The sequence below is a fragment of the Pipistrellus hanaki genome (assembly GCF_964339955.1).
Source record: "Pipistrellus hanaki genome assembly, chromosome: 9".
NCBI classification, from domain to species: Eukaryota; Metazoa; Chordata; class Mammalia; order Chiroptera; family Vespertilionidae; genus Pipistrellus; species Pipistrellus hanaki.
In genome coordinates this window covers 14014581-14036960 of record NC_140511.1, presented here as the reverse complement: position 1 = coordinate 14036960, position 22380 = coordinate 14014581, and the positions used below count along the sequence as shown (strand labels likewise).

At 44.9% G+C, this 22380-nt stretch overlaps 1 protein-coding gene across 2 annotated transcripts in view; it reads right to left on the bottom strand.

The window, feature by feature from the left end:
* The window catches only part of TTC12 (tetratricopeptide repeat domain 12), a 42406-nt gene extending 20616 nt beyond the window's left edge, over positions 1 to 21790 (bottom strand). The window contains exons 1-8 of one of the 2 annotated variants that reach the window (XM_084894627.1): positions 21724 to 21790; positions 20141 to 20214; positions 9324 to 9487; positions 8997 to 9018; positions 8014 to 8091; positions 7065 to 7186; positions 5314 to 5373; positions 313 to 384 (exon numbers count right to left, since the gene is read on the bottom strand). In XM_084894627.1, the coding sequence (XP_084750753.1) occupies positions 313 to 384; positions 5314 to 5373; positions 7065 to 7186; positions 8014 to 8091; positions 8997 to 9018; positions 9324 to 9487; positions 20141 to 20198 (576 nt within the window). In that variant the 5' untranslated portion in view covers positions 20199 to 20214; positions 21724 to 21790. The remainder of the gene's footprint in view (positions 1 to 312; positions 385 to 5313; positions 5374 to 7064; positions 7187 to 8013; positions 8092 to 8996; positions 9019 to 9323; positions 9488 to 20140; positions 20215 to 21723) is intronic. The other variant, XM_084894628.1, reaches the window with a different exon arrangement.
* Positions 21791 to 22380: the final 590 nt, after the last annotated feature.

Here is a 22380-nt window from a genome sequence, read left to right as displayed (position 1 = left end):
GAAGATATACCAGCATGATTATATTTGGGGTGATAAATTACAAGTGCCTTTTGTCTTTTCCCTTTGTCTTTCTCTCCAGAGATGCTTCCTGCAGGGCTGAACACCCGTGAGATATTGCAGAGGGGTTCCTACAGCAGGGGCTGCCCTAGAGGATGCTCAACATCCTTCCCTACTCTCAGAGCTTAAGATTTACCATGGAAAATACTAAGGTGGGTTAATATTTAATCGACTTGGAGGAACAAGGTTCTCCTCGAGACAATCAGAAGCATCGCTGTGATCAAACCTGCCACTTACTTTCCTTTAGGAACTTACCGCACTGTAGTTCTTCAGACCGAGGTGGGCTTTGCCCATGTGGAAATAAGCCTTTGTGCATTTTTCATCACACTGAATGAAAGAGAATGACTAGTCAGACGCCTCAGAAGGTTGGGGTCACCGGCACCCCTTGACTGCCCACCTAACCGTTGAAGCCAGGCTCCGTTCTCAGGACAGCTCCCAGAGTGGACAACTAACTTTACCCCATGGATCGGGGACAGAGCTAACGGATGCCTGCAAGGAGCCAAGATACAGGAGAAAGTTCTCTAGAAAACTGATTAATGATGCCCACCAGTTTGCATTTCCATTTAATGGCACTCCGTCAGGAAAGAAACCAGAAACTTTATTTGGAAGAGCTCCTGGGCTTGGCCAGACATAGGAATTGCCTGGGGCACTTATAAAACTGATATTGGCCAGGCTGAACCCCACATCAATTACACTGTACTTTGGGGTGGGCTCAGGCATCAATATGTTTTTTAAAAACTTTCCAGGTGACATAAATGCAGCCAGGCCTGAGAACCACTGGTTTGTTAGACCAGAGGACACTTTATTCCGGGTAAGCAGCAGAGGTTATCGTTACATCTAGGCCTGGGAAACTCCTTCCCTGAAGTTAACCACAGTACATACCCTGGGACCTTACCCTTTTACCACTGAAGGTCGGGAGGGATGCCCTCTTCAAAAGGCAGGACTGACGCCTGAGGCTGAGACTCAACTATTTGCAGAGGAGCCCTGCCCCTGCCTGCTCCTAATTATTACTGCGTGGGGGAATGATCGGCACAAACACATAAGCTGCCATTTAAAACATTCAATTAAGTATTAATAATTGAATCCCCTTTATGTACAAGGCATGGGGCCGGGTCAGATACCCTTCAGGGTTTAGATTTAAAGAGATTAAGAGTGAGGCTTTCAAAAAGATATTAAAAAAAAAAAAAAGAAAAGAAAAGAAAGAAGGAAAGAAAGAAAGAAAGAAAGAAAGAAAGAAAGAAAGAAAGAAAGAAAGAAAGAAAGAAAGAAAAAAAGAGGCTCAGGATCTAAAACATCTGGGGTGAACCCCTGGGGTGGTTCTCACCAGAAGTGGGATGTTGACCAGGCCCCCTGATTTTCCTGATGCTCACTGTCCTCATATGGAAAATGAAGATAATTATAGACAATCTCCCTCTCTCTCTCTCTCTCTCTTTCTTTCTCTCTCTCTCTCTCTCTCTCTCTCTCTCTCTCTCTCTCTCTCTCTCTCTCTCTCCTCTCTGTTGTTTGAGGGGGAAATGCTTGTCAAACACTAGTATGGTGCCCATGAGTTGGTATCTGAGGCTTCTGCTGCAGTTACAGTAGCAACCCATTTCAGGACAAGAGAGAAAATGTAAAGAAAAGTGAAATAACAATAGAAGAGGGAACAATAACTGTTATTGGAGAGCCCTTTATAGAGGCATGAATTTTCTTTTTCTTTTGTTTTTAATATATTTTATTGATTTTTTACAGAGAGGAAGGGAGAGAGAGAAACATTGATGAGAGAGAAACATTGGTCAGCTGCCTCCTGCACACCCCCTACTGGGGATGTGCCTGCAACCAAGGTACATGCCCTTGACCGGAATCAAACCTGGGACCTTTCAATCCGCAGGAGAAAACTAAGGGTTAAAGGTCACATAGATGCCAAGTGGAAGATCTGGGATTTGAAATCTGGCCATTTGATTCCAGGCACCAAAGACTCAAAAATCTCCTTCAGAAAAGTGCTCCAGCAGCTCAGTAGAAGGCGATGCCCTCCGAAGAAACAGTCTAACAAAGAGCAGCAGGGGAGGATGGACCCAAGCTGGATCCTGAATGTAGAGAGGTGAAGAGAGGATGGAGGGAATGGGCTGAGCAAGGTCGAGGTCAGAGAGTACAGGGAGCTGCAGTGGACAGTCCCGAACCTGGAGCAGGTGCTGACAGAGGGGAAACCAGGCTGGGGGGGAGGGTGGGGGGTTGAGTTAGACTGTGTCTCCACATGGAGGCCTTGGATGCTGAGCTCGAGGAGGAGGGCTGCTCCGTGGCTGTGGTAAGAGAGTTGGTCTGGAGGCTGCGTGCAGAACTGACCAGAGGGAAAGGCAGGGAGATAAGGAAGGAGACCAGAACAATCACTTAGACGGAGGGCTAACATCTGAGTCCTAGTGACAGTGGGAGTGAAAGGAAAAGTGCAGATACCAGAGCTCCGTCAAAAGAAAGACTCGAGCTGGCATCAGCTAACCATAAGTGATAAGGGAAGGAGGATGTCATGTCAAAAGTTCTGGGATGCCTATGCCTGGAAGACATCATGTGCCATTAGCAGGCTGAAGGGAAGATAAAGCATTTGTTTCAGATGCTGCCCAGCAGATGGAAATTGGCAGGAGGCAGAGACACTCAGCACTGGAGCCGGGAGGCGAACACTGGGGAAGTAGGTCTGAGAGCAACTTGCAGAGATGAGAGTTGAACCGTGAGCATGACAGGAGCTTTGAGGACTAAACCCTGGAGGATGAGAGGGTGGGGTTGAGGAAGCAGGAAAGGCATGGCCAAGGGAAGCAGAGCTGCAGCACCCAGCTCATGAGAGCCACATGTCTGAGAACTGTCACAACCAGAGGACCAGCGCCTGGCCCATGCCCACTGTGGGTCACCGGGAAGGGGTGTTGCTGAGACACCTTCCTCAGTCACTGAGCAAAGGGCTGCCGGTGGATTTTCTCCTTCTGGAGCGTCACAGGGATGATCTTGGGTGAGCTCATATCCCCTTGCAGGGAATGCTGCCTTGGTGGAAGATGAGTTTTATTGTATGAAGACTTGTTTACTGTGAGGAAGACTAGCTTTATTGTGCAGGAAGTATTCTGCTGAGAGAGCAACAGTCTGACCCCAACTAAAACAGGCTTTGCTACCTGATCTTCCTGACAAGGAACATCAGTCTTGAAGAAATATCATCCTGGGCCTGTTTCTGCCAATTCAAAGCTGTCAGAAACACTCAACCGACACGCATGTACTAATACTATTGGCAGTGGAGTGCACTAGCCTTTACTATTGATGCAGTGCTGTTAAAGAGAGTGAAGCTTTTTAGTTCACGGCTTTGATGTAGCGCTAACCACTGTTAGGTTTCAGAACCCCTTTATATTTTTCTCCATCCTTTCAAATGTTTACCCCAACTCTTCTACTGGGAGCCTTGCCGGGCCTTTAACAAGGTTGGCTGCTGAGTGTCACCATCTTCTAATGTCAGCTCTGCTGGGCGGGCTCTGGCCTGGTTTCACTGTTAATTACATTGTGCTTCGATCAGCATTTGGGATCGGACCAGTGTGTTACCCTCAGTCCGAGCCGGAGTGACTACTGCTTTGGTTCTTTTCAGCTCAGAAAAGATATTCCTGGGAGCCCCAAGAGGCGATGCCGCTTCTTCCACAGAAGGGAGTAAGACCCCCGGCCAGGGGCTGTGGGTTCAAGGTTCCTGTGAAGAGGCGTTTTGGGAGATGGTTCAGAGCACAGCGTACTGCTAGACTGACATCCGCTGTGTGGTCCTGTGCAGGTCACTTCACTAATCTCCGAGGCCTGGTTTCCACGCCAGAAAAATAACGATAACAGGGGTACTGAACACAATAGAATAGAATGACGTGAGGCTCAAATGCGACAGCTCAAGGCCAGCAAGCAGCCAATGCTGGGCTTTGCTCTAATTGTTAGGACATCTCTCTTCTCTTCCAGATGATGGTAGAAAAGAATCATGACCCAGTGGAGTGACAAAGCAGGCTGTGGCCTGTGCTGGAGCTCTGGGGCCCCACAGTTCCCGTCACCTGAGGACTGTGATGATGGCCAAGTCGCTCCCACATGCTCTGGGGGAGGAAGAAGCCAAGCATACAGACAGTGGCTTGGGAGGATCCCTGCAGTTTCATAAACCATAGCAAAGTGAACTTGCACTCCACTCCGCTCCTGGCCTACCTCGCAACAGGAAGCACAGTGTGTGGCCAGCATGTGGCGGCACAGTGTGCTCCTGCGTGGGCCACGTGCCCAACACAGCTGCTGTTGGGCTGCTGTTCAGGGAATATGTCCCAAGATAAGTCTGGTACGTCCTCCTGGCACTTCAATTGTGCTTGATTTTGTTATTTAAAATAATATGAATACACTAAGACATACAGATAAATTGTATGGAGTGCAATGCAAAATTCGCACGGGTTTTTAAGATAAAAACATCTCCAAAAAGAAATTTGATGCTCTCTGCCTCTAGACCTTCAGGGGCTCATGCTCATTCCGTTGGCAGCACATTGGCAGCACGTTGGCGAGGAAGTATGAAAAGCACTGGTCTTGGTTATTTAAATCCCCCATGACAGAGTAATGTAGGGGAATATGGATTAAGGGCTATTTAATTATTTAGTATCTGAAATAGTGTCTCTAAGAGGTGCTCATGACATTTATCTTTTAAAAGCCCTTCCAATATTTTCCCTAACAGTCCCCACCTTTTATTGTCTATTCTGGCAGATTTTGCAGGAAGCAGGGCATGTGGCCAAGTACAGTATTATACTACTATCTGCCTGAGGCCTGACTAGCATCCAGACTGAACAATAGGAATTCTTTCTTCTGATTAATCTGCTGTAAAGAGAGGATGCTGGCATACATTTCCAAATGCTCTGGGCTAGAGGGAAAAGCACAGACCGCTGGGGAAGAATGGCGCTGCGGAAGCAAGCTCCCACTGGCTGGACGGAGAGGAGGAGGCATGACCACTGTCATGGGAAGCAACGTGTCTGCTGACACAAGAGCTGAGGATGCCCGCTGCCCTGAACCTGGAAAACCAGCATGAACAGCAGCCTCTCTGGAGCACTTACTAAGAGTAGCTATTTTATGTACATTGTCCTAACCCTCAAGACAACGCTATTCTAGCTGCTTTCTAGGAGAAGAAATTGAGGCTCTGTTGGTGGAACCTCTACCCCTGCCCACCACTACACATTGGCAGGTCCCCTCTACTCACTTCAGGACTGAAGCCTCTGGCCCAAGCCAGCCCCACTCCATCCTGTGGAAAAGGAAACACCTTCTTACCTTCAGAGCCCAGTCGCAGTCCACTAGTGCCTTCTGGTAGTCCCCGAGTTTTATATAAGCCTGTAATGAAGATAGCTGCTGTTCACATACAACTCCATAGCAAGCGGTCTTTCGCTAACACAGAAAGCACAGTCCAATGGTGATGAGAAGTAACTGGTCCCTCCCCACATCCCTCAGGATCCCAGCACATAACAGATAGCTAGCATCACGCTAACATGATAATGAGGGGAGTTTAATAAGGGGTCTATGTACAAGGTAAGGGCAGGACTTAGGGAAACCAAGAGGAATGTTACAGAACCCAGGCTAGCCACAGTGGACAGCCATTAATTGCCATTGCTAGAGCTGCAGGGACAGGGAGAGGAGCGACAAGCAAACCAGGAGAGGACAGCTTTGTGAAACGATAAAGGTAATAACAAAGACAATAACAAGTGTTGGTGAAGGTGTAAAAAAATCAGAGCCCTCATACACAGCTGGTAGGAATGTAAGATGGTACAACCACTTTGGAAGACAGTCTAATAGTTCCTCGAAAGATAAAACATACAGTTACTGTTGACTAATTTGATTTTTTAAGGGGGACAATTAGAGAATGAGTTATTAACAGTGAATTTTCTGCATTTCTCATGGTTCTAGGGGCCTCATATACAGTATATAAATATATATTGTGACATATTTATGCATTTCAGTTCTCTGTTTTGAAATTTTATTTGCTATTTTTTCATGACACTTCATATTATTTTTTAAACAATTTCTTAGTGATTTCTTCCTCAGTGCTTCAACTGTCTTTTCATTCTTTTATTTTTCTCTTTCATAGATATGTTCTTTGGAAGCTTGTTTAGGCCAAGTTAATAGACTTTTAGGCTTCCTCCACATGAATAAGAGTTCACTTTTTGAATAAGAATTATATGTCATGCCGAAACTGGTTTGGCTCAGTGGATAGAGCGTCGGCCTGCAGACTGAAAGGTCCCAGGTTCAATTCTGGTCAAGGGCATGTACCTTGGTTGCGGGCACATTCCCAAAAGGAGATAGCTGATCAATGTTTCTCTCTCATTGATGTTTTTAACTTTCTACCCTTCTCCCTTCCTATCTTTAAAACATCAACTCTCTCTCTCTCTCTCTCTCTCTCTCTCTCTCTCTCTCTATATATATATATATATATATATATATATATATATATATGAATTATATGTCATGGGGGGCAGGGGATCAGGATTTTATACATGCTTAGGTGGGGCATAACCAAAAAGAGGTTGGGAACCAGTGCTCTAGACCCATCAGCTGTCCAGTTAACCCCATTCTTGGAATCTTAATCAAAGAGGGATGGATACAATGGGTAAGAAATTAACAGGAGAGCAGCCCTTGGAGCTTTAGACTACCATTAAACTGGAGGCTGGACAGCCCATGGTGGCAGAATCCCAAGGTCCCACAGGTCATTTCATGCCACTAGTTTTCTCCTTTACACACATGGAAAGTGCCTGTTTACCACCAGCGATGCACTAGAGTTGACTTATATGGACAGAATTGATTAAGAAAGTTCTCCCTTCCTCCAATGATTTCAAGTTTGTAGCTTGAAATTGGACCATGGTGAGAGTATTTACATGGTAGAAATTGATAAATGCTTCATACAGGTGAACTTTTCCTATACCCCATACAGAGCAAGTTGTCATGGATACCATCCAGCCTCATCTTTCTCAGATTTCACAAGGTTCTTGACTCTTGCTGAGAAAACCCCAGGGACCTGCATGCTCACTGACCTGGGCTCGGTTGGTATACAGCACCTTCATGTCCTTCAGCTTCTCCAAACCCTCAGTGTAGTAGAGGATGGCCGTCTGGTAATCGCCTCTGACAAATGCCTCGTTCCCTTTTCCCTTGAGGGCTATGAGAACAAGTCATACAGGTGAGCTCTCTACACACTGCAAAATGCTTTCCGATTTATTCCCCTGATTTCCAACTGCACTCTGAAGGGCACAGCTTATATCCATCTAACGGGGACCTGTCACTTGTGTCTCTCTGCAGATAGTTCAGGATTGGCTTCTTTAAGGATTTCTTTCTCCAAATTCACCCCAAATCTTCTAAGTAGCTTCTCAGAAAAAGTAAATGTTCCTGTCTCACGGCTGAGAACCATTCCAAGCTTGCCACAAAGACCAAGTCTACACATCCAATGTCATAAAAAGGGTCGAACCATGAATTTTCTAGTGAATATGCTATCATTCAGCCTGCAGCTCACATGCCATTGGTTGGTATAAAGTCAACACTGCAAGCATTCTGTCATGTGTGCTCCCCCCACACCTGCAACTTGTCTTTCTTTTTCATTTCTCCTCTCCCTTCTCATATCTTTGTTTTCTAGTTTCATTTTTTTCCTTTGTACTTCCTCATCTATGCCTCAAGCTAGCATGTACCTCACTTCCATGCCTCCCTATGTCCCCAGTGCCAGTTAGCACTGCTCAATCTGACCTGCCGAGTCCGCCCACATGCTTAGGAAAAGATTGGACTCTGGAGGCTGACCGACAGCTATCTCCTGCTCCCTGTTTGCTGCATCAGGGTCAGGAGACAGGCCACCAATGGTTTCTGCCTGGTCAGGTCCCTCTGCCCAGGTTCCTCTGAACCCACCCCCTGGGAGTCCTGATGCCCTCAAACATCAGCAGATAGACTGGTGCTAGCACAAATCATTCCAGGTATGGGAAAGTGAAGGCTGACAATTACCATCCGCTAAGGCTTTGTTTTCCTTTCTTCTCTTGGCTCGTTCCTTTGCATCCTTCTCCACAGATGCCAGGAAGGCCTCTGACAGCAGGATAATTTCAAATTTTAAAAAGAAAAATCCAATACTATAATCAGTTCTTTATCTCACATTTGGAAGAAAGCTACTTTAAGGCATTAGAGCCCACACTCTCATACATACACATGTAGGCACACACACATGCGCACACACATAACTAAAATGAAATCATCTTAATTTGACATGATAATCTGTGTCATGTATTATTATACATGATGGCTATGTCTATGCTTCAAATTTTAATTATGGCTTTAAAAAGAGGTTTTCCCCTGAAGACTGACTTTTTTGTTCTATTTAGCATAATGAGTCTCTGAACTGAGCAACAAAAACGATCTGATCCCTTGAGCAGCTGAGTGTAAACTGGAAGATAGAGAACAGCTGAATTCAGTTCACACAGAAGACTGGGCGGAGAAAACAGAGAAGCCTCTAAGCCAGTGTTTTCCAACCTTCTCTCATGATGAGAATCACCTGGTGGAGTTGTTAAAACACAGATTCCTGAATCCCAACTAAGAAGTGCTAAACTAGAATTTTTGGGAACATATAGGTAAAATTGCATACCTAACTTAGTGCTCTGTATATAAAATCTGTCTTAGAGCACTAGTTAAGTATACAATTTTACCTATATGTTCCCAAAAATTCTAGTTTAGCACTTCTTAGTTGGGATTCAGGAATCTGTGTTTTAACAACTCCACCAGGTGATTCTCATCATGAGAGAAGGTTGGGAAACATAAGCTGCTCCCTTTGACCACCAGCCACAGAACTGGGTGACCAGTAGGTTTTTGCTCATGGGTTGTTTGTAAACCCAGAGGCTATGACTGAAAGGTCTGGAAGTTGTAGTCAGTAGACACTGATCCTAAAGAAGTCTTGGGAACCTAAAGATACACATTGGGAAGAGAGATGCTGCCCTTACCTGCGTTCATTTCATCTGCGTTCTGCAGGCCACAGGTTATCATAAAAACAAAGAAACAGAGTTCAGAAACAATGCTGACTAATAAGTACGCAATTACAGGTGGAGACTAGGGTCATTCCCTTTAACAAACCCAAAGGACTATTTAAAGATGACCAGAGGGAGCAAGGAAAAGAAATCAGAGTTTATACTTCCTTGTGAAAAATACATCTAATGAATCTGAAAAAACCAAAACTGTAAGCCTCAGCAGACAGTCTGAGATTAAACCACTCCCAGCTCCGCCTCAGCACAGACCCTTCCCTGTGCAGAGGTATATAAGAAAAAGGCAACCTTCCCAGGAGCTTGCGGAGGGCTGATCGTGGTCTTGTTCAAGGTGGTCCTGCATCCGTCTTCATCTTGGTCTTCCTCTGTGACCTGTAGCCTCTTTTCTGTCTTGAGGATTGCTTTCTCTTGCACAACTGGGTCATCAGAATTCATGTCCTGGATTAAACTGTCTAGAGAACAAGTCAGAAATGAATCGTTCTAACAAGGTCTTCAATAGGAAAGACTATTCACTAGAAAGCACAGTGTGGAACAGGCATAAGGAGAACTCCTATTTTTCCAGCTTTATTGAGATACTATCTATCTATCTATCTATCTATCTATCTATCTATCTATCTATCTATCATCTATATCTATATCTATATCATCTATATAAAATGAAAACAGTTATATACAATCTATATATATAAAGAATAACCAGTTGACTGGTCGCTAGGATGCACACTGACCACAAGGGGGCACTCAACGCAGGAACTGCCCCCTGGTGGTCAGTGAGCTCCCACAGTCAACCTCCTGCAGCCAGCCAACCTCCTGAGGTCCCTCCCCCTGGCCAGCTGGTCCTGATCAGCCCTGATTGCTGACTAGGCCAAGGGACCCCACCCATGCACAAATTCATGCACTGGGCCTTGGGAGTTCCACCAGGAGAATGGGAGTTTGATCGCTTGCTATGACTGTGCTGACCACCAGGAGGTGGTGAGAAACATGGCGGGCAACCAGTGGTGGCTGCATGCGGGTGGCGAGGGAAGGAGGAGGCAGGAGGCAGGAGGCAGGAGGCAGGGAGGCAGACGGGGAACCTCATCAGCCCTGATTACCAGCCAGGCTTAGGGACTTTACTCGTGCACCAATTTTGTGCACCAGGCCTCTAGTTGACATATAACATGGTGCACGTTAAAGGTGTACATGTGATTATTTGATACACATTGTGAAATGATTTCTACCATAAGTTTAGTCAGTACATCCATCTCATATAATTACTTTTTTGTGTGTGTGCTGAAAACATTTGAGATCTACTCTCTTAGTAACTTTCAACTACATAATACAGCATTGTTAATTATAGTCATCATGCTGTATATTAGGTCTCCAGAATATATTCATCTTACAATTGGAAGTTTATACCTTTTAACCAACATCTACCCATTTCTTAAAGAAGGTTCTAAGTAGAAAACAAAAATTAGAGCTATTAGAACCAATTAAAAAACAACCCTAAGAACAGGATTTGTTTTTCCTGGGAAAAGGTGAATTTAACCTTGGCCTTCCAGGAACAGAATTTTAAGCACTTATTTAATTCAACAATTTATGGAGAGCTTAGCATGAGTTAGATATTATGCAGAAAGCTACAGATAACACTAATGATTAAAAAAGATCCTTATTTTTAAAGAGCTTACAATCTTGTGTGGGAGACAAATAGGTAAATAAAGGCAGCTCTAACATTACTAAACAATAGCCCTTCATCCTACCCTTATCTGTCTTCACTTTACTGCCCACCCAGCTTAGGTTCTATGGTCCATCACTTGGCCACTACCCCACCTGCCAGGCAAAACTCCAACTCTAAATGAATCCAACTCTTCAATTCTCTGAGCCTTTATCAGGGATGCTGAGTACTGACAGAGAAAGACAGATGCCTGGGGGTGGTGGTCCTAACTCAACTGGACCACCATCCGTTCTCCTTCCCACTACAGAGTGCCCACATCTAACCCGCCCTCCTTCCCACTGCACAGAAATGGTATCCCTCCTGCTAATGAAGGTAATCTCTCATCCTGTGCTGACCATACCACCATCCTGTTTTGCACCAGGAACCTTGCATCACCAATGAATTATGCCCTCTCCTCAATATTTTCAACCTCTTCCATTCTATCAGCTTCTTCCCATTGGTTTTTATACACCCTCAGTCTCTCCTAAAACATTTTCCTGTTCTTATTTCTTCATTTTCCAAAGACTTTTCAAGTTGATTTTTTACCTTTTGTAGTTGTTAAATATTTCAAAGAGTAATATAAATTACATTTTTTGTTCCCACACTATCTATAAGTTAATAAGTATCCCTTCCCAGCTTGTTGTAATGTTTAGTATTTTGTATCATTTAGCTTTTGTTGCATAACATAACTCCCAAAAACTTAGTGCTTAAAACAAATTACCATTGATTTAGCTTTATTTAGTTCACAATTCTCTAAGTCAGCAATTTGGGCTAGTTCTTTTGGTTTAACAGGTCAGTTCTTCTGGTTCCCCTGGGCTTATCCATGTTCATGGCCAGCTGTCAGTTATCCAAGTGGCTGTCTTCTGAATGTCAGCTGGCTGCTGGGTGGAACAATGGGAGCAACTAGGGAAAGTGTCTCTCTTCTCCTGGCATGGGTTTCTAAGAGTAGCATGAGAAAAAGCCTACTGCACACCTACTTTTCAAGCTTCTGCTTGTGTCATGTTTATAAAGATCCCTTTAGCCAAAGCAGGTCACATGGCCAACCCAGATGCAAGAGATGGGAAGAAACTTGTGACCATTTTCGTGAATCTATTAGAGTGTATGTGCTGCTAGTTCATGTGCTTGTGTCAGGGACAGAAGAGCATTGCACAGCGCTGCTGCTCTGAGTTGCTCTGAATCCATATTTCTTTTGAATTCCCCTCGGCTACGCCAAGTACCAGAGCAGGTTCCTTCTTAAACCTGCCCATTGTACAACCATTGGGTCCTAAGCTCTGGCTAGGGCTGGAGCTTCTTGGACTCCAGGTCTCTTAGATCAGAGAAGTCATGGGTATATAAGAATGAGTCTTTGTTGCAGAAGCCAGTGGCCATGTAGCCATCAGACAACACAGTCCTTCAGAGCAATCCCCTATAGGCAGCTGCACACCAGCTGGTAAATACTTATCTTTCCCATACAGTAAAAGCACTCTGTACCCATAGTTATTATCTGAGCAGCTGCATGCTGCCTCTAAACTCATCACCTTACTTGTAGCAGCACCTGAGCACTCTGCCTGAGCTCTCCAGCCTCTCTGGTTCAGCGGCTTCTCCTGTTTCCCCGGCTTACTCTGGCTTCACATGGTAGCTATCTCTGAATTCTCCTCAAGCTCTTAGTCTCTGTGCCTGCTGCCTCTCTCCTCTCTCTAGCTCACTGGCTAGTCAATAACACGTATATACTCCTTTGACAAAGAAGGTTAGTTACCAACAACGACATTAATCATCTTATCCAATAAAGAGGGAATATTCGAATTGACCATCACACTGCAACAGTCAAGATGGCTGCACCCATCGCGGAGGCTGAGTTTCCGTAAGGAGCCTTAAAGAGCAATCAGCAGTGACCTGAGGCTGTGAGGCTCTGGGCTGGGGCAGGGGACATGAGGCTGCACCCCCCACCTGGTGGGGCTTGATAGGGGACCTCAGGCAATGACTCCACCTTGCAGGGCTTGACTAGGGACCTCATGTAGTGCCTCCCGCCCCGGGGCCAGGCTGGGAGACCACAGGCTTCACTCCTGCCTGGAAGGGCTTGACAGGGGACCTCAGGCTGCACCTCTTCCCCAGTGCCTGGTTGGGAGATCTGAGGCCATGCCCTCCACCATGTAGGGCTTACAGGAGATCTCAGGCTGTGCACCCCGCCTGGTGGGGCTTAATGGGGACCTCAAGGCATGTCCTCTATCCCAGCCCAGGCCAGGGGACCTCAGGCTTCACATCCTGCCCAGCAGGGCTTGACCAGGGACCTGAGGCCATGCTCCCTACCCAGCGGGGTGGGGCTGCCCAGGTCTGGATCTAGCCCAGTGGGTGTCCAGGTCTGGGTCTTGCATGATTTCGAGTGGGTGGGGACTTGACTCTGGTTACTGTGGCGTGTCCCAGACTCTGACAGGAGGAAGGTTTTCATATACATTTTACTAATTTTCTTTCATCTCTGACACTTCTATTATAGAGAAAGGGCAAATAGCAATATTAAAATATTTCCTCTAATTAATTCCCTTTTAATGTGCACAAATTTTATGCACCGGGTCACTAGTTTGTCTATAGAAGGGCACAGTGTATGTGAGATCACATTGGCCTTGCAACTGTATAGTCCTCAGACATTACTGATTAAGATTCCCATGTTCAGATCCTAAATAATATCAACAAGGCCTCCCCATTCTACTTAGCCTGACACTTTAAAAGGCCAGTATTCAAAACGTCAGAGTAAGGAAGGGTTTATTGACAGAGAAGATGCCCAGTTGAGAATATGGGGTCCTTACAGGTTCCTCAAGCCCATCTTCCCAAAAGTCCAATGTCCAGGCTCCGTTTAAATCAAAGTGTGTGTGTGGGGGTTAGGGGGAGAGATGGGAGGAGTAGAGGTGATTGACAATCCTGATCCCAGACATCTGGGCACCACAGGGAGAACACAAAATCTCTAAATCTCTCTGTTGCCCCGATGATCTGAATCCAGTCTTGAGGTTCCTGCAAATCTTTGATAAACAGACATTATTTTGTACACTAGTGACCTGGTGTATGAAATTCATGCACATTAAAAGAGGATTAGAGGAAATTTAATATTGCTATTTGCACTTTATAATATAAGTGTCAGTGATGAAAGAAAATTAGTGAAATATATATGAAAACCTTCCTCCTGTCAGAGTCTGGGGTTCACCACAGGACCCAGAGTCAAATCCCTGCCTGCCCACATGCACCTTAAAATTGCGTTGAGACCCAGACCTGGCTCCCCCGCCCACCCCCAATTGGGCTAGATCCAGACCCGGCCAGTCCCACCCTTGTCAAGCCCTGCTGGGCAGGAGGCATAACCTCAGGTCCCCTGGCCCGCTGCCAAGATGAGGGGTGTGGTCTGAGGTCCCCCAGCCCAGATCAGGGTGAGGGTGTGTGCCTTGAGGTCCTCCATCAAGCCCCACTAGGTGGTGGACATGGCCTGAGATCCCCTGTCAAGCCCCGCTGGACAGGGGCACACCCTGAGTTCCCCCAGCCCAACACTGGGGGTGTACCTTGAGGTCCCCTGTCAAGCCCCATAGGGGCAGGGGAGGGCATAGCCTCAGGTCCCTGCTGATTGCTCCTTAAGGCTCCTTATGGGAACTTGGCCTCAGTTGTGGGTGCAGCCATATTTGTGATGGAGTGATGGTCAATTTGCATATTCCCTCTTTATTATATAGGCTATTTCCCCACCTCTTCAGGAGGTACCTCATGGCAAGAGGCTGTTCTTCCAAAAACTCTAAGTTCAAGCAGAATTCCTCTAATGATTAGCATATCTATAACAGGAGCTATTTGCCTGAAGGCTATGGGAACAATGCAGGCTAGAATTAAGAGAGAATCAGAGACTAAGCATTTTTCACTGTTACATATACATGTGTATTTAATCATCTTAAATAAATGGTTTCATAAAATGTGCATTCTTTTGCACCTACAGATAGTTCCAGTGGATTCATTTAAATCACTGTATAAACCATAGTTAATCCATTCTCTTATTGAAAAACATCCAGGTGTTTTGCAATTTAATTTTTTACTACAGAAATGCTAAATTGAACATCTGTGTACATATTTCCTTGTGCACATATGCAAGATATTTTTCAGGATATTGCTGTAGCAATTGTTACTCCTACAAGCAGTCTACACAAGTTCCCATGGTTCTACTTCCTTTCTCACACTTGGCGGTTATCAAACTTTAAAATTGCGCCATGCTCATGGATGAGAATATTTCTATAATGTTTTCATTAGCATTTTCCTGGATATGATTGGGATTAGGAATCTTATTAGTTTGTAAGCCATTTGGATTTCCTTTTCTATGAACTGCCTATTAGAATTTAAAAAAAAAAAAAAAAAAAAAAAAAAAAAGGCCTTTTTCTTTGCTGGGACCTTCCACAATTTATGAAAAATACTTGGTAATTAAACCCCAAGGTTGCTAGCTCCTGCGGTTCAAATAACCCCTCTGTTCAAACTACAAGACAAGTTACTCTCAAGGCTACTTTCTTTTTTAAAAATATATTTTTATTGATTTTTAGAGAAGAAGGGAGAGGGAGAGAGAGATAGAAACATCAATGATGACGGAGAATCATTGATCGGCTGCCTCCTGCACGTCCCCTACTGGAGATCGAGCCTGCAACCCAGGCATGTGCCCTTGATTGGAATCAAAACTGGGATGCTTTGGTCCACATGCCTAGGCTCTATACCCTGAGCCAAACCAGCTAGGGCTCAAGGCTATATTCTTGCATAATCTTCCTCCCTGCTGTTTTCACAACTCAGAAATAATTAGTAGAAAGTCCCCTTCCCTCCCCCTCTTCAAACAAACCTCTTTTGAACTCTTCATAACTTTTGCTCTAAGCATGTTTTAGAGGCGTGTGGGAAAAAAAGCTGATAAGACACCTCCCTAGGACAGCAGCCTCCCTCTCAGCCTCCAATCCCCCTCCCTTCCTTGTCACCTAGCAACAGCAGCCATTACCCTTTAAAAGAGCAAGCCTCTGTTTATTACCAGCCTCTATTGATTAGCAATGCACTGGCTCTTTCCCTTCAGAAAAAGCAAAATAAACCTCCTTTCTATGTCTGGTCTTTTTTAGTGGTGAACTCTCACAGGCTGTGCCGCCGGCTCAAACCCTAACACTGCCTGCTCCTATTCTTGGCCAATTTTCTATTGGGTTGTTTGTCTTTTTCTTATTATGATTTCTTTATATATACTGAACTGATTATAGGTATTTTGTGAACATTTTGTCCTTGGATATGCTTTGTGTTTTCATCTGTTTTTCAAAAGAGAACTGAAGAGAATATTTTGTGTATTTTAAGGTTGTAAATGTACTATTTTGCATTGCCTTCTAAAAGTTTTAAGTTTTGTTTTTCTCATTAAGGTATTTAATCCATCTGGAGTTGACTTTGTGTAGGGCACCGGCACTATTTGTTAAAAGGTTGCCGCCTTCCCCACTGATGTGTTGAGTCACCCCTGTTACATATATGAATCTGCTCTAGGCTCTTCATTCCACTCTACTGGATTACTCACCTTTTGCAGCACCAAACTTCCAAATGCACCAAATGCATAATTACTATAGCCTTATAGTAAATCTTGACCTTCTGGTAACAAGAACTATCCCACCTTCTAATTTTTCTGCAACATTGTCTTGATTATATTTTTACTTATTTCTTGATTATTCCTAGCTCTTTGATATTCCACATGGAATCAGCTTGTTAAATTCTAAACAAAACACTTTTAGGATTTTGATCTAAATTGTACTGAATGTAGCCCAGTGGGTGTGGCTCAGTGGTTGAGCATCTACCTATGAACCAGGAGGTTTCAATTCCAGTCAGGGCACGTGCCTGGGTGTGGGCTTGATCCTGGAAGTGGGGAGGAGGGAGTGTGCATGCAGAAGGCAGCCAATCAATGATTATCTCTCATCGTTGATGTTTCTATCTCTCTCTCCTTTCCTCTCTGAAATCAATAAAAACACTCCCTATATAAGAGGCTAATATGCTAAGTGTCTGAATGTCCAGGTAATGTCAAGTAGCAACAACTAGCTTCCTCTCCCTAGCAACCACTAGCCTCAGGTGGCAACACTGTAACCAAATGTTTGTGAAGCGTTTTCCCATGCCTCATCTCGTTTGTTCCTCACAGAAGTCCTGGAGTAGGTAGATAGGAGACTAGATGGAATCCTATTTTCTTTTCATTAGTCAAAACTCGGAGACTTGGGAAGCTTAGAAACTTGACCCAACTGAAAACAAGTAAGAAATGGTGGACCTTGAAAATGACTTCAGGTTTTCTCACTGAGCAGAATATAGTCAAACACTGCTGCAGTAAAATATTTTACCCTTTGTTCTTCCTGTGTGATCTACAATAATAATCTGCTTCCTGTTGATATTTACTGCTGTGTTGCTGACATTACCTGAAAGAGAAGTTGGGTTGTTTCACTGGGCTGGCAAAGTTTAGCTACATCAGAAAGCAGGTCTAATTAAGCAAGTTTATTCTATATCTATAAAATGCTAACTTGACTCCTACATACATGATACATATAAAGCTCTCGCTGGCACCAATTGCAACTGTGTGTTTCTATCTGCCATTGTGGATGGTGACTTTGGTTGTTTAAGTTGACATTCTGAAGCTGAAAGGAAGCTGAAAGGCACTGTTGCAAGGAAGTAACAATGGTGATTATGATCATAACAGTGATCTGGGTAGATATAATTATCCCTGTGTAACCGAAGTTGTTGTCATATTTAGAAACGAAAATGGAGGACCTTCTTTTGAAAAGGACTTGTTCATTCATTGTAAACCAGATCCCAATAATCCAAATGCCATTAAAATGAAATAAATCAGTATCCTGTTTCCTACATTAGATGCAATGATGTATCCTATTCTTTTCCCACATGGTGAAAAAGGCTGGGGAATGGATATTGCATTAAGACTCAGAGACAACAGTGTAATCAACAATAATTCTAGATTCAATAGATGATGCCAGAAAAGAAAAATTTCCCCAAAGTATTATTCCTTTGGAAATTCTGTGTCACAAATTAGAATTGAAAGTAGGTGCAATCATCATGCTACTGAGAAATCTTAATAGTAAAAGTGGGTCTTTGTAATGGTACTAGATTTATTATTAAAAAAATTATGAACTAACATAATCAAAACTGAAGTATTAACAGAATCTGTGGAGGAGAAGTTGTTCTGATTCCAAGAATTGATTTTTCTTTATCTGATACTGGCCTCAGTGTTAGAATAAGTTTAATCAATTTATCAGTCATTATTTTTATCAATGATGTTTTTATATCATATTTTTGTTCTTTTTATATCATATTGTTGTTTATTATTCAATTTATATATTATTTTCATGTACATTTTACTAATTTTCTTTTTATATCTGACACTTCTATTATAGAGAAAGGGCAAATAGTGATATTAAAATATTTCTTCTAATTAATTTCCTTCCAATGTGCATGAATTTGTGCACCGGGCCTTTAGTATTTAAAATAAATAAGTTGTACTGAATGTAAAGAGTAATTTGAGGAGAACCTTGATCTTGGGTTTCTTAGCTTCCAGAACTTGAGAAAAAAATAAATGTTGCATGGCAGCCCAAACAGATTACTACACTTCCCTAAACTGAGTTAGAGTCTCTTGCACTTTGCAAGCCTCTCTTTGTACCATACATCACACTTGAAATTACTTGTTTAGTGTCTGTTTCCCCACCTGATGGGGGTACCATGAAGGAAAGTTAACTCCTGTTTATTGCTACTGTACTCTCCTGTTATTTGCAATATTCAATACATAGCAAAGTACCCAAGAAACGAATGTATAGAATCCATAAACAGGTGGCTACTGGTTACCATGGTAGACAGGGCAGGTTATACAACAGTTTTATCATCACAGAGAGATCTATTGGCAGTATCTGAAGGAACTCTGAGTATGAATGAAACGTAGCTATGCAAAGAAAGATGTGGAGACAGGGGGAATGAAAAAGAGATCACAAAGAGTATGAACCATTCGGATATGTTTAAAGAAGGGAAAGCGTTTGGTTGCTGCACAAGTGAATAGGGAGAGACCAGAGGTAAGGAGAGGTCATGGGAGGCCTTAAGTCCTGATGAGAACTGGAAATGTATTGTTACTGTGGAGAGAATCCAAGCAGAGAGGTGTCTGGGTCAGATTTGCATTTTGGATACATTACTCTGTGGGGAGTGTAAGCCTGGAGGCAGGAAAAACAATCAGAGGTTGTTGAAACAGTCTGAGTAAGAGAACCAGAACAAAGGGAGGGTTGAAAGTGGGGCTAGGAGGGGGGTAATGGAGCTGGAGAGAGAAGCCAAACTTGGTGGCTGATTTAGGGCTGAGAGATGGGAGGAGTCCACGTGACTTGTAAATTTCTGCCTACTGAGACCAGAATGACAGTGAAGGTAGGAGATGCAGGCTTTATTTGAGAGGAAGACAGAGGGAAGATATAACAACTTTGGAAGCAGTAAGTTTGCAGTGTATGTGGGGTACATAGCGGATATGGCAATCGACTCAGAAACGAGAGCTGTGTGGCAACTGAGATGTGAGGGCCATCAGCAAACGGGGTAGTTAACACCAGGTGCTTCTAGATCGCTTGAAGAGAAAGATGAATAGTGGGCCAAGGCCAGAAGTTCACAGCACAGCATTTAGGGGTGGGCAGAGGAGAGGCCCGTGATAAACACAAAGAATACATTATGAATATATCATTTATCAAGTTACCCAAACTATTTTATTCTTTGGCACCTGCTTCCGGCAGCTTCTATGGCTTACGTATTTCCACACATTCCTACTGGATTGTACATTTGTTTGTTTGCCTGTTTCTATCCTCAGACAAGTTCCCTGAAGTGTGAATCGGAACTGACTGCTTTGGAATCTCTTGAATGTGGTCTGTGGGATCAGTCCCACTGCCTTAACTGGGGCAGAGGGCTCTCTTGCCTAGAGAGAGACAGGACATGCTAACTATCAGCCATCCATGTAATTTCACCGATCATAAGGGAAAGGCATTGATTTTGCCTCTTTGGATGAAAAACAGAAATAATTCTACTCTAAAAACAAGAGGGGTCCCAGGCTGACCATTGGGGACCTGAGTGATCTCCAGGGAACAGCTAGGCTCATTGGCCATGGGGAAACAGAAGATCCTGTGACCTGAATCTACATGAAGGGACAAAATATGGGAAAGGCAAAATATGGCTGTCAGCCTGAATTCCCATAGAATGTTACCAGCTTCTCTGATATCAATGAGCAGCCAGAAAATCCTCCAGGCTCTAATATTACTTCTTTCTCAATACCCTTTCTGTTTAATTCCTGTCACATTTTTTTTTTTCTTAAGTCATAAATCTGTCAGGCAACCCAAGAAAAACTGAATCATTTCTTTTTAGTCACTCCACCTTTCTAAAGTAGGATTTAATTTCTTTATGATTCACTGGTACTTACTGATTTCATCCACATTTTTCAGAAATTTCTCCAAGTCTTTCTCTTGCTCATCAGCCATTGTGAACCAGAGTTTCCTGAGGAAGGCAGAGTCAATGATGGCAATTAATAATAATAAAACACTGAACAGAATGTGTCAGGTTCATGAGCCTTCTAGGACTGAGCCAGGCGATTATTTTTTAAGACAAATCTGTTTATAAATGTCATGAATGATAATAGTGGGACGATTCCACTTGACTACTCTTAAGGCCAAGGGACACTCATTATTTGTGGTGATAACCTCCGCTGCAGAAACAACTCTGCAAAACGTCCCTTCAAAGCCGGTATCAACCGCTGTGATTCTGAACCTGGTGGCAAGGAGACCAGGAGGAGGCAGTCACAGGCTCCAGACACGGAGGAAAAGTGCTGATGCTGAACTGTGATCATGGCAGACTGGCTCAGCCAGAGGCTTGGACCTGGCTGAGTAACCAGAGGTGGGACAATCTGCATCGAAATGTCCAAAACGGTGTAAGATACAATCTGGCTTGTTTCTGAGCAGTGGAGAGGAACTACAGATTGGCAGAAGGGATTAGAATTTGATGGCGACGCGCACCAGTGGCTTGTCTTCTCCGGGCCCGTTAGATTTATTACCGCATAGTTGTTTCTGACTGAAAAGGTGCATGGTGTACCCAGGGTGTCCCAAAGGTTCATCCATGGACCATAAAAATCATCCCAAAACATGTTAACTATACAGATTCCTCAGCCTTAGTGCCAGAGCTCCTTGGTCAGTAAACCCGAGACAGTACCCAGAAATGTCTCCTATTTAAACACTCTCCCGGTGATTCTGATGGACAACTAGGTTTAGTAGTCGCATAATGCACCTGGCACTGGGGACTTGAAATCTGCCACAAACAAGCTGCGACGGTTACCACTACAAGCTGTGTGACCTCAGCTAAATGCACAACCTCTCTGAGCCTCAGTCCTCATTCAACCGATGCGAATGATGATACGAACCATGAGGGCAATCCTGGGGGTTAATGTAAAACTCGGGGTAAGCAAGCCATGAGTGGAAAATGCGAGGCACCCTTACCTATTAAACAGGAGTGGGATGCGCGGCTTAAATAAAAGAACTAGGGTTCTTCCCAAATTCTAACATTTCAGACCCCCAGGGAACTGAGGCCCAGTGAAGGGTGTTATCTGCCCAAGGTTAGGAGAACGGAGGGAAGGCTCCGACCGAGCTGCCAGGGCAGACGCCAGGGTCCAGGGGCGCGCACAGCTGGCGAGGCACCCACTGGGCACGAGGCCTGGGCTGGGTGATGCCTTTGGCGCTCCGGGTCTCACTCAGGAGCGGCCGAGGCCCGCGGGGACTGAGCCGCAGGGGGAGCCCAGCAACGCGCGGGCCCCAGCGCCCCTCTGCGCGGGGCCGAGGGCACCGTTGCCCGGCAACCGCTCTGCAGCGTCCAGGAGTCCGGCGTCTGCCCAGGAGGTCCCAGGCCGCAGCGGACCCAGACCCATCGGCTGGTACCCAAACCTGCGCTCTCTGCTCGGCTCTGACAGATCAGCACCAGGTCCCAGGGAAGACCCGGGCCACCCGCGGTGGCACTGACCTGAAGCTCTCAGGGCTGGACAAGAAATGGCTGCTGGGCGCCTAGGGCGACTGTCGGTGACTGACCTGGCTGGGGCGGGGCGTGGCCCGGGACCAGGGCCTGGGGCCTGGGAGGGCGTGGCCAAGAGTCTGGGGGAGCGGGGCCAGGGGCGTGAGGCGAAGGGTGGGCGTGGCCAGGGACGCTTGGACTGGCCATCCTTTGGATTTCTTTGCCAGGCGAGCCGCTTAGTTCAAAGTCCAGCTGGGGGCCAGGGTCTCCGGTGGGAACCAGGGTCTCTGGTGGGGGCCTAGGCCAGGAAGGGGGAGGTAGGAAAAGAGCTCCGAGTGACCAACCGTGGTCCCTAAGTCTACGCCAGGTTTCGCTTCTTTTTCTTGTAAGTAGGGAGTGTGTGTGTGTGTGTGTGTGTGTGTGTGTGTGTGTGTGTGTTGTGTGTGTGTGTTGGAAGGAGCAGCCGAGGCCTTCACTGTCCCTGGCAGGGCCCTGAGGAATCTGGTTACTTGTTAGAGACAGGCTTGATGGGAATCCGGGTTTGCTGATTAGTATGTGTGAGACCTTCAGAGCGTAATGGGACTTCTCTGATCTTCGTATGTAGAACACATTCACACTTTGAATACATGCACATACCATTACAGAGATTCCAGTCTATTTTATTTTAAC